At 40.0% G+C, this 12,836-nt stretch overlaps 1 protein-coding gene across 2 annotated transcripts; it reads right to left on the bottom strand.

The window, feature by feature from the left end:
• Positions 1–172: 172 nt before the first annotated feature.
• On the bottom strand, positions 173–10,844 carry pcyt1aa (phosphate cytidylyltransferase 1A, choline a). Of its 2 annotated transcripts, XM_044368484.1 has the most exons (10): positions 10,460–10,844; positions 10,354–10,379; positions 7,799–7,912; positions 7,218–7,317; positions 6,896–7,012; positions 6,180–6,331; positions 5,849–5,927; positions 4,190–4,332; positions 3,798–3,986; positions 173–2,714 (listed from the first exon to the last, which is right to left on the bottom strand). In XM_044368484.1, exons 3-10 carry the CDS (start codon positions 7,910–7,912, stop codon positions 2,496–2,498), a joined length of 1,113 nt encoding a protein of 370 aa, XP_044224419.1. In that variant the 5' UTR covers positions 10,354–10,379; positions 10,460–10,844; the 3' UTR covers positions 173–2,495. The 2 variants fall into 2 exon arrangements, with proteins under 2 accessions (XP_044224419.1, XP_044224417.1); XM_044368482.1 differs by lacking the exon at positions 10,354–10,379 and having other exon boundaries at positions 10,460–10,843.
• Between the last annotated feature and the right edge of the window lie 1,992 nt (positions 10,845–12,836).

Consider the following 12,836-nt stretch of genomic DNA (forward strand, 5'->3'; position numbering starts at 1 on the left):
GCCTACCGTGTCTCTGTGTGTTTTCATTTGACTCATATTATTATCATAGCTTGTGTAAATTCTTTTGTATCTCTGTTTCCTCTTGATATTTTCTGAAACAAGGGAGGGGTTCATGTAGGAACAATGGATTCTGGGTGATAATGGTTGGGTCAAACACACACACACAGACAAATGAAGGTCAAGAAATGCTTTGGCCAACATGTTTAATACATTTTTCTTGTCTTGCTCTTACTGACCTCTACATCCAGGACTTAAAAATGACCCCTAACAGTAAAATAATACATGATTAATTAAAACATTTGCTGTTAAAAACATTTACATTTGTATCTTAATAGTGGCTTGTTATTGGCTTGCCACTCGAGCTCTCAACGTGGTCGTGTTCTTACTGAGAAGTTCACACTGATTTAAGGAACAGATTCCACAAGAATCAAGGCGAGGCTTCCCAAAAGTAGCTTAGCACCAAAAATCTAGGCTGAATTTCCTCATCAAATTCTACTGATTTTGAAGTTTTAATACCAAAAGTGGGATTTTTCTAACTGGGGGAATCCTTTTCAGTGTTTCCAGTTATCTCCTCAAGTTCAAATCGGATTTTTACCACTAACAGAAAGCAGCTTAGTTGCTGCAGCAAACCACACCTGCTTTTGGGAAACCAAGCCTAGAACAGATCACACAGACATCTGACAACATTTATATTAGAGTCATTTAACAGTATTGTATTACATCTTCAGATCACCTGTGATGTTTCACTGTCGGTTATATAGGAGAACACAACACATGCTTTTATCACTGGAGATGCAGGACAACAAACCGAGGCCGGAAAATCTCAAATATTTGACCAAGTCATGTTGATTCAGTGCTGGAACAATGGCTCTGTTCAGAAAGGAAAAATAATGCTCATACTTTGTGCTCATCTTAGGAAACAGAATCAGTTTAAGCAAGCAGGAGGTAGCTACATAAATGTTAATGTGGAGTCCATTGAAATACATCTCTAAACAGATGCAGACTGTGTTCACTTTTGTGAAAGTCCTTGTAGATTTCTGCAGGATTTGGTTAAAAACCTTAAACTTGTGTGTGTTTTGCCCTGTATGTTTGCCACCATTGAGATGCAAGGGCCTTATTTAGGCACCCGTTTGTGCTTGTGACTCCCCAAAAATGTGATTTCTTACAAAAAGTCGGGCAGTTAGACAGTTCTCAGATGTTATTAGATATATGAGAACCTGATATTTTCTTTTATCACATGTATATCAGATTTAAGTTTTAGGTCATCCACAGGCCCAGATCTCCATCACACACACAAAAAAAACAAAAAAACAAAAACAGTGCAGCCTTGCTCGTGTTGATTCTCTGCTCAGACTCAAAGCACTTCTAAACAGGGACGACTAAGATCATTCTCTGTACAGACGGACGATAAAGAAAGGAACAATGAGATCTACAAAAATAAGTATTTCTACATTAACATTTTCATCTTTGCAAGACTTCCTCTTACGCCACTGAAAGGCGTCCAGTTTGAAACTAGTCTTCCAAAGACTGATTCTTGTCAGCAGACAAATTTTAAAAAGCTAATTTCTTTTATTATGTGCACAAAGTCAAGCTGAACCCAGATCTGTCAATAGATGGAGAATGTTCACAGAAGACATTTCCAACATGCCGACGTATGAGCTCGCATACACAAACTTCACATGCACATACACACAGACGCGCGTAGCCCCAATGCAGGCAGACAGACTTTTTTGGGGGGTGGGGGGGTGGGCTGTTTTCTCGACATTTAACACTATTATTCCCAGATAGATGTTTCCCTGTTACTTAAAAATCAAGCACATCTGGATTTCAGTTGAGAGCAGAAAGAGAGCCAGGTTGACTTCACGTTAGCATGAGCAGAATATAAACTGCCCCGCCACATGAGTGGATCATTTCCTCCAGTTTTCTGACCCGCTCTGAAAAACTTCCCCTGGAGATATTCGACACTGTCTCCATGAGGTTTCCGGCTCACGTTTCCAACACCGAACACCAAATGTGTGACCAAAAAACCTGCGAGCCTTCCCGCTAAAGCCATGACAAAAGACCAGAAACACAAACTCCTATTGCACCACAACGCCAACCTTAAGAATACCACCATAGATGGAAGAGTGCACCGAGTGTAACACCTGCAAATATTCCTAAGAGTGAGTGACAGTGAGCGACTAATAAACTCAACATCAAAAGTGACGCAGATAAATGAGGCTAACTTTTAAAGAACTCAGGGTGACTAATGGTAACTTTTACTGACCGTTACACAAAAAGAAAAAAAGGACAAATTGGCTGTTAAAACAAGAGCTGTGAAGAAACTGAATGTTACAGTTAACATGACACTGAAGTGCTAAATGTCAAAGTAAAATCATCATCAAAAAAAAGACATTTAATGGAAGCAGGAGCTCGATGAAAACCACGCTACTTGACAGCTCAGTTAACTGGTAGCAGTGACTGCAGCCCATTTGAGCCAAGGATTCAGACGCTTTCTAGTTTTCGTCGTCTTCGTCGTCGTCCTCGCTGATGAGGTATCCGCGGGCCCCGCTGTGGTGGGGCAGAGGTGAGGGAGACGGGGAGGTCTTGGTGAAGAAGGGGAGACGGAAAGTCGGGGAGGGGGAGCGCTCCTCGCGGGTGGGGCTGCTGTTGGGGCTCTGCCTGGGGCTGATGGCCTGCAGCATGCGGCCCTTCCCTTCCTTCAGCATGTGTTTCTGTGGAGGAGAGGCGACATCTGTTACATTGACTGATGATACAACCAGGATGATGAACGTTCATCTAATGTACAGAAAAAACCTGCAGACTTGAGGCTTGCTTAATACGTAAAGCAGCACGTTTACAATGCAGTTGGCTTAGTTTTTTTTTAAGTTTAAGTTGTGTATTTGTAGTGTAAGAATGCAGGCAAGATAATTCTTGCTTCTTGGTGAGTTCAAGTGCGTCAGGGAACAACTAAATTTAATTACTACAAATGTGATTCCTGTCTTTGTTTGTTTGATTTTGCATGAAATATAGTTTGGCAGCTTCAAATCTCAGATGCCGGACATTCTAAGAAGTACTTAAATGCACCACAGAGACAATAGAGAGCAGGGATTGTTAAAGGGGAACTAACCCAGATTTGATACTTTTACTAGTCATGAGTTTGATGACATCATCAGGGTTATCTCAGTTTGGGCTTTAAGACTACACATTTATAACATCCTGCATTGAAAATGGAGGCATGCAGTTTAAAAGATGTGGTCATTTATTGGGACACTAACATGCTGTTGCATTATGAAAAATGTAGGATCCAGCGTTTTTGGATCTTAGTCGGGATTTTCCGCTGCACGGATCTTGCTCATTTTCACATATATGTTTTTGCAATTCCCCCAGTTTTGGGAAAGCACCACACTAAAAATCACAGGATTGACTATTTTAAATGACAAATATTCCCTGTGATACATTACCCACCTGAAGAGAATTTTAAATCTCTGCTAGATGATATGAGCTGACTCAAACAAATGAATGAACATATTTGTCAACCTAAAAGCCTTCAGTATGTTTTTAAAAATAATCAGCAGTAATGTAAATCCTGCTAGATTTGTAGTTAACAAGCACACCGTATCATTTTAGTTTTCCTTGTTCTGCAGACTTTTTGTCTTTATTTCTGTCACCTAGAATGTCTCATCACCAGTTCTTTACTTTTGTGTTAATTTTACCTCCCAGAATTGCATGTCAACTTATAAAGAACCTCCTTTCGCACTGCAACCTGTCTCCTGGTAACTACAGGATGTGTTCTTCTTCAAAACCAAGATCCTCACCAGAGCTCCCTCAGGTCCAAACATCTGCAAGAAGTTGCCGATGAACTCCCTGGATTTCTCCTCCCATTTCTGAATGAGGTCAATGCTCTTCTCCTCCACCTTCTGGACAAACTCCTTGCTCTTCTCCTCCACATCACGGACCTTCCTCTTCACCTTGTCCACACGCTCCTGCAGGTGGTACTTCTTCTCCTGATGAGAGTTGACATGGTAAAGGTGAGGAGAAAATAAGTTGGGGGTGGGGGGGTGTCTCTAACTACCACATATTCAACATGAATAACTTCAAACACTAACAACTGACTTCACAAAAAAAGCTCTGTCTCCGTCACACCAACTTCCTTCTTTACTTTTGATTCAACACAGACACATTTCAACCAAAGCGGAAGGTTTCATACATTGATGAAGCTGACGTTCAGCTCCTTGGCTGTGTATCCTCTCTGCAGGTTGCGTCTGACGTACACATCGTAGTCACGGACAATGCGTGTGATGATGTCAGAGGTGGAGATGCCCTCTGTCCGCTGGGTGGGAGCAAACATACCTGTCAAACACAGCAAGGGTCAAGACAAGAGGACAAAGAGGTCAGAGGTCACCAGATACAATTCTCTCCATCTGCATCAGTCTGAGGCGAAGTTGCACTTAGGAGATGACATGAAATTAGCATTTGTACCCCGTTTCTGAACTTAAGTTGCTAAAATGGCACAAATTATTTACTTTACTGAATCTATTTCCTGGTAACAAATACAACTCGGGTCATACCCTTATTTTTGAATAAACTACCGGTATCCACCATTGACTGCGTATAAATACGGACGTCATGACAGCTCCCCAAAAGTGAAGCCAAACGTCTTGATCGCCGACTGGTGGCTAGCTGCAGTATAGGTCATAAGTCCCGCCCCCTCCACATTAGCAGTTCGGACATGAGCCAAACTAATAAAAGTATACATAGATAGACATAAATACATAGATTTTCCCCAAAGATGGTTTCTGTCATTTTAGGTAGTTCTTATCACACTGATGTTTGTCCAAGCGCTCATTTTTCTCATAAGTTTGTTTTAATTAGTTATTTGATGATATAAAAAAGGGGGCTCTGATGTCATGATTGACAGCTATGACAGCTCTGAGCGGGACGACTGAGAGGGCATGTCCTATGAGCCGTCATCCCGCTGACTGACTCTACTGCGCAGACTCTGGCTCTTTTTGGCTTCACTTTTGCATAGCGGTGGGAAGTGGAGATGTGTCATCCATATTTATATACAGTCAATCCACAAGTCTCCTTGGTGTGCATAAATAGAAAATTATAGTCTTTATCATTAGCTACAGAACAGTTCTACAGTATGTACATATAAATGCTCATCTATAAACAATATTAATATCTATTCCACTGTACTCCACATACTGTATGCTACTTTGATCTGGGTTTAAGAAAAACTGCGCTATTGGTTTTGCACATTCATTTCTGCACACTGGTTATGGTAATATCTAGTGTATTAGCTCATAACAGGAAACAGGTGTGTTTCTTCTGCACTGAAATTCAGTTGGGTCTCTGCTCTGGCTTTAAAAAAAAAAAGTCTATATGCTCCAGACAAAAGTCTGGAGAAGTCTGCAAAAAAGGCGGCAGCAAAAAGAAAAGAAAAACCTCACCTAAAAAACAATGATGAAGTGATTCTATTCTTCTGTTTGCTATGGCGTGCCGCCTTTTTCCTGACTTTGTTCTGGAAAAAATATACTGTTTATAGCATTTATCTTTTTTTTTTTATCTCTCTCCATTTACCTGGACCCTGTTCCTGTCTCCCTCTCTGGTCTCTTGTGCTGCTTCAATGCTAAAATTCCCTCCTGGGATCAATAAAGTTTGATTTCATCTTATGTAAAATCCAGATGGTTTCTTTGCAGATACATTTGAGAACATATCCGGATTACAATAACATTCATTTAAATGTGTAATTCCAGCATACTATATAGTACCATCTGTGTATGGGAAGCAGTAGTAAAAACTGAAGTGCATCCTGTAATTACTTGTGTACCACACTACCACTCTTGGTTGCTTTGGTACCCACCAGCTTCCTTGATGTGCTTGTACACGTCATCGCTGCCCGCTGAGGAGTACGGGATGTCGTCATGGGCCACAAAGTCAATCTGGAGAGGTCATTATAACATACATCAACAAAGTAGATTCAGATCTACAAATTATACAAAAACAAAAACACACAAGAACAGCAGGGACAAGGTTACAGAGGATCAGGGATGGTGACTCATTCTTAGATCAGTTCACTAAAAACATGATATATTTATAATAAACTCCAGGATTTTAATGAATGAACAGAGTGTGTCTCTAATTACGGGTGCTTTTCTTTTCACTCAGTTGTGTGACGTGTCTCGTCCACTCACGCGATGTTTTGCGAGGAACTCTGGCGTTAATGTCCAGGGAGCGTTCCGCACCACTTCATCCACGTAGCGGCAATGTCTGATGGCATCGTAACGCTCGTCCTCATTCATCACCGTGAAGCCCTTGTACTTGTGGGTCAGGTCATCACTGCACACTTTGAACGGTAAGAAATATTCACAGAAATGATTATTTAAAATGCGAAGCTATGAATTAAATTCTTTAAAAAGAAGCAAGATAAATCAATCATTAAGTGTTAACACAGAAACATGTTTAACTGACTGAGGAAGGGAAAGCAGTGGACACTGAAATCACTTTATGTTGTGCTGTTGTTTAGACTTATGTTACTTCAGCTGTGGGAAATCATGTGACCAACAATCATGCTTGTGTTTCCAAGGTTTAACATTATTTCAGTGTGCTGCTATCTAACAATATCTTACAGCTAACTTTCCTTGTCTTGCACTATTATATCAACTCTCTCTAACTTTTACAAGATGCCCGAATTTATCTTGTTACAATTCATTCAGCAGACGATTTTATCCAAAGTGACGTACATCTGAGAGTTGATACAACACAAGCAAGGATCTATTTTGAGTCTGATAGCACCTTCATAGCACCTCACTTGTCTTCCTGTTTTTAGAGTTTTACCCTTTCAAAATATGCAGCTGAGAAAGGTTTGCTGCTGTGAAAGCCTTCATGAACACACAGAAAATAGACTTACCTCCAACAATGAGGTGTGTATTTGGGAAGAGGCATTTAGCCTGCATAAGTGCTCTGGCGTGACCTGAGTGGAAAACGTCAAAGATACCATCTGCGTACACCCGCACTGGTCTGTCAGCTGAACGGAGAGAAAAAAAAAAAAAAGACAAGTCAAGGAGGGATCAAGGATTTATTCTGAATAGAGTGTTTTTCCATGTGTATGAACAGCCTAGATGCTCTGATATAAGGGGAAAAAAGAAAGGAGAATGTGTGTAAGAGGCGGCGGACAGACTGAAAAATTACAAAAAGAAGACGTTAACTGAGAGTGAAAGAATCCAACTCACGTGGTGTTCCCCTCTTGGCCTCATCCATGCTGACTCTCGCGTAGGGTTGACCATCAGCTGGCACAAGCTCATCTGCGAAAGGTGCAGGGTGCTTCAATCCCTAGTAGACCCACACCAACAGAATCAGAGGATGTAATGAAGATATGATCAAGGAAGTTTTTTTTTCATCAATTCACACGAAAGCATTGCTGTATATCATCATAAATTCTTTTCTCATTCCTGGTTGGAAAAAGTTAAATTATATCTCTCTCAATTTGTAACAATCTTTCCTGGACTGTTACAGAAAAAACCTGATGTGGAAATCATGAGTGTTACTACTGTCATTTAACGGCTTGTGACATCTATTTCTTTAAGCACAGTGCAAAATCTAAAATATTTCTAAACTCTAAATTTTTTAATGCTCTGTGTGTTGTAAGTGATTCCAGATCCCTGTAGAGAATATACATGAAATAAAAATCTTGTTATATTCTTGTACATACATGCATATTTAAGCAGCCAGAGTGGCTTGCACATGCACACAACCTAGAAACAGCTAGCCAAACATTCACTTCAAAGACATTTGAACTGTCCAGCTGACTCACCACGGTGCATCTGGGGATTTTCCCAAGCCTCTCTCCCTCCTCGGTCTCCCCGTTGGAGCCCTCTCTTCTCCTTTTTCTGGACAGCAGCGGCCCGCTGGAGCTCTGGGCCTCCATCTGAGTCAAAGGACATGACAAACGCTATTAAAACATTGCATAAAACACACACCACTTGGCTGTCTTCTAATATAATTTAAAAATGGGAGATACAGATCCAGACACTGTATGCATATGACACATCTTAAGCCAACTTTGACCCAGTAACAGAGCGAGAACACAGTATGAACTCAATGAACCACAGCAAATCTTGGAGAAAAAATAGAATGGCCCTCACTGGCACACATACAGCATAAAGGTCAGCTGAAAATGAGGCAAATACCACCTGTTTCAACATGAAACATTTTGTTCCTAAACATACAAAAAATTAAACCACGTCCAGCCTTCACTTCATATTTCCTGCTCTGCTGTCATTGAGACCGAGTCACATTAGACATAATGAGATCCAGCCTGCGACAGCAGGGTCAGCAGTCGGCCACAAGTGGGCGCACTTTTCATATTAGATGCTGATTGACTTCAGCTGACTTTGTTATGTACATAACAGCCAGCTGGATGGCTTTCCAGTGACTCACTGCACACACTGGCACTTTTTAGAGAGGGAACTTTAAAGCAATACAAACTCCTCGACCCAGTATATTAAAGACAAAACCTGCACGTGTGTGTAAGGCTGCAACTAACTTATTATTTTCATCATTGATTAATCTGCTGTTTATTCTCTCAGTTAATCATTTGGTCCATAAAACACCAGGAAACAGTTTCCTAGAGGCCAATGTAACATCTTCAGATGCCGTTTTATCCAACCAATAGTCCAAACCCACAAAGATATTCACTTTACAATGATATAAAACGGAGAAAAGCAGCAGGTTCTCACCTTGGATAAACTCTAACCCAAGACTGTTTTGCTTGAAAAGTAAAAGTAACTATTGATTAATTGACTTCTCATTTCAGCTTTATCATAAAGTCAAATGTTGATTTTTAGTAAATAGGCAGAAGAAAATAAACCTGGACAAGTCTAAGTTCAGTGATCAGTGTTTGGTGGAGTCTTTAACTGTCCTGTGAATCCTGGTAAAACAAAACTGAGACCTAAAACAGTCTTTGAATCTTAACATCACATCACTTTATCAAAACAGTTGGCAACACTTTCAAAAGTCTCATCCACAATGACGATATGACGTCCCTCCTGTCTCTCAGAATTTAGTGCAACGATAGAAACTAGCGCTGATATCCTATCACAAGGGTTCCCATGTTGTGGGTTGAGGCTCTGCCCCATTCCTCACATTCCACCACGCCACCAAAAATTAAGCCGCAGGTCATTAAAGGGAGGGCTTGTAATTTTGAAATGTCTGGCCTATCTGACTCATTATCCTCGCTGCTTGTTTAACTTACAATTAAATCTCCATAATCCTTGGCTGGACTGTACTGCTGTGTCAGTTGTGAAAGTGTGACTCGGTACAACAATTTGTGATAGACGTAGCACTACACGGCCCCGGTGGTGACAGCTACCTGATCCAGCACTGAGCACTTGCACAAGCCTCTTTCTCTTGGCAACAGCTGAGCACTGAGTGTGAGAAGCCCTGCAGGGCTCCCACACACTGACAGAGAAGATTTACATGAATGGCACATGTCATCATACCGGTTGGTTGCTATAATAAGAAAATAACAAAAGCACAGTGTCAAGTCTTGCTTAGCCAGATACATAGTAACAGAGATTCATTTTATGATAGACCTTGTAACCCCATGTCTTCTAGGAAATAAGAATAAGATTTGGATACCAGTATGTGGGCTGCAGATAACAATCATTTTAATTATCATTCAATGATTATATCTAAAACATTCCACAAAATAGTGGAAAATCACAGTTTCCCAGAGCTCAAGGTGACATCTTCACATTGCTTCTTTTGTGCAACCAACAGTTCAAAACCCAAAGATACTCAGTTTACAATAAAATAAAACAAACAGAAAGTCTTCACGTTTGTACCACTGAATGTTTGACATTTACTTGATAAATCACTCAAACGATCAATCAAGTATCAAGTTTCTAATTAATTCTCAGTTTATCAACCAATTAATTAATTCACTAATCATTTCAATAATACTTAAGTTAAAGTATCCGCTATATACTTGTAGTATTAGGTATAACTGTGTGGACATGGAGACTCGTTAAAACAGTCATTTATATATTATGTCATTGTGCTAACAGTAAAAGTAACATATAGCATTCAAATGTTCATTTTGCTTGAATACTGTCCCGGCCTCCTGATGGTCCCCGGACCTCAGTGTGGAAACCACAGGCTTCAAGTGGACTTTCACACAATGTTCCCGACGTCTTTTTTCTGTCTCATTTCAATATAGACCTCTAATTGAAAAGTCAAAACGTGACGTGCTGACCGTATTTAACCTGGATTTCAGACAGGAGTGAAACCAGTGAGTTAAAACCAGCTGACAGAGGAGTTATACTGGTGACACTGGTTAGTCACTGCAGCTTAACTTAACTGTCCTACCCTTGGCTTGCTGGACGCCTTCGCTTCTGGCAAAAAAAAAAAAAAATCAATCAAAACCGATGGTTAGCTAATATTAGACAGCTGTTTTATGTTTCTGCTCTCTTACCGTTCACTGTTTTGTCCGGAGTGCTGCTTTGCAGGAGTGGGCGGCTTCCTCGCCTCTCAGAAGGCTAGCTAGCTAACTGCAACCTAGCTGCCGTCCGTCGACTACTAGCTGGCCAGCTAGCTGTCAGGTTGACTGGCTCGTTAGCTTCCTTTAGCCGTTAGCTCGCTGGCTAGCTGATAGCAGCAAACAACAGTAAGTACAAACAGCCCTGAGCGTCCGACAGTCCCGGTACTCGCTGTGCTACCGGCGGAAAACTGCGACTGCCAGAAGGAGGACAGACAAATTATCAGCAGTGACAGCTCGTACTACAACGCTGACAGGTCAACAGCACAGGAACTACAAAAACTTCGACATCCTTAAAGGAACTGACATAACGAGTCAGACGTCTCCTCCTCCTGGCTGTGCTGCCACCCAGTGGACATACTGTGTGTGGCATGAAGACGCTGCAATTACATGCACCATGCTTACCACAAATGCAACAAAGGTGGTCATGTAGTAAAATATGTATATTTTACTGATATATATATATACACACACACACGCACACATATATATGTCATATTTTACTGATATATTTATGGAGTATCCATATCTATAAACCCTTTTATAGCCTACATGTGGACCCCACAGACCCTCACAAGCATAAGTTCAGGCTGCTGAGTTCGAGAAGACACCTCCGCAGCCTGAAGGCACAGACAGAGAGGCTGGGGAGAAGCTTTTCCTCCTCATGCAGGCAGAATATTGAACAGCAATGAATAAGTCACACACTGCACTTTGAACTCTAAACATAAGACAATCATGCTGCCGATCCCTGAACTGTTTTACATCACCTATTCATCTATTCACTTTCCATTAACACTTGTTTACATTATGTGTTTGCACCTGCATATTACTATTCATTGTCTCTTTTTACTATCAGTATTAATGTTTCTTTATTTGTAATGATCTTTTTCATCTTTTTATTTTCATTACTATTTTTATCTTTTATTCTTTAATCTTACCAGTTATAAACTAATCTAGGAGGGTTTAAAGTGCATTTCACTGCACCTTATTTATCATTCAACATCATAGTATTGTCTGCTTTGTGTACGTGACCAACAAAGAACTTTGAACTTTTTGGAGATGATCAGTGGCCTTTATGCATTAACGTTCAAATACCAAATAATTATATTAAGTCCCAAGTAAAACTGTTTTAGAGTATTTAATTGTTTTTAGAGAGCAGCTGGAAGTGTTGAAAACCTACAGAACCTCTTTAGTCTTGCTTTTGATTAAGAATAATTTATAGACATTATTTACTTTATTTTATTCACTTATTTTATTGTATTCATGTTGTAAAATGTGTATTTTATTTTATGCTATCTATCATTTTATTTTATATATTTTTTATATTGTATTTGTCTTCGTTATGTCTTTTAATCTATTTTATCTAGTTTTTTAGTCTAACTTTTATTTCACTCTATTTTACTATTATTACTATTATAGCTTTTAAATCTGTTTTATTTTATTACATTTTCATTATTTTTATTTCTCGTGTGTTTGATTTTACGGTCTGCACTAGTTCTGTCTTATCATCAGTTTGTCAGTCATCTTTGAAGCACTTTGAACTGCACTAACCTGTATGAAAGCTATTATACAAATAAAGTTTGATTGATTGATTTGAATACACCTTTTCACAGCAGAGATTTTGACTTGTCAGAGCAGGAAAAGTACAGGTGTTACTAATAACAGTAAGGATGAGTTTGTTCTATTCAAGTGTCCCAGTGTCAATGACACCGTGCACAATACCTGGACCCTGAATATTTACATCTGTGATTTCCTGCTGTGACATGTCATATATATATAAAACGTTTTGCGTAAATATCACCATAGTTGAGGCAACTTTAATCTGGACCAAATATGGAGAGTGTACCAGAGCTATATATATATAAATATGTAGATCAACTCAGGGCCAACTGTGGTAATACAACCAGCTAATAAGCTATATCATGGCCCGTACATGGTCCTGTTCTGACAGCCAGATCTTGATCACTCATGGGCCATCATATAGCTGTATGTGGGCTGAATGACATTGGTGAAAAGAAATAAGTTGCCCCTCCTACAAATGTATGATTTATATTTACCCAAAAGCCAATTCATGTGCATCTAAAATACTGAGTAGGTACTGAGTCAGGTACTGAATGGACATGGTTTGAGGAGTTAGTGAGTATATCACTGCTGAAGGAAGAAAACACAGAGGCAACATAGCCATGAAATGAGAGGTACAGAGCTTGAAACATTAGTCTTGAGCTGATCCTCATGTGTCCTGCAGAGAGCTCCAGGACAAGGTATAATTTCACTTGAAGATCAGAGGGGCACATGTTACGATAATTGATACCCT

Source organism: Thunnus albacares, chromosome 12 (assembly GCF_914725855.1).
Source record: "Thunnus albacares chromosome 12, fThuAlb1.1, whole genome shotgun sequence".
Classification (NCBI taxonomy): Eukaryota; Metazoa; Chordata; class Actinopteri; order Scombriformes; family Scombridae; genus Thunnus; species Thunnus albacares.

Excerpts from the sequence above, each read along its gene's own strand:
- pcyt1aa (XM_044368484.1), bottom strand. The coding sequence starts at position 7,912 with ATGGAGGCCCAGAGCTCCAGCGGGCCGCTGCTGTCCAGAAAAAGGAGA. Across the intron at positions 7,013-7,217 it reads GGCCAAGAGGGGAACACCAC|CTGACAGACCAGTGCGGGTG; the intron begins GTGAGTTGGATT and ends CTCTCCGTTCAG. Across the intron at positions 3,987-4,189 it reads TGAACGTCAGCTTCATCAAT|GAGAAGAAGTACCACCTGCA; the intron begins GTATGAAACCTT and ends AACTCTCATCAG.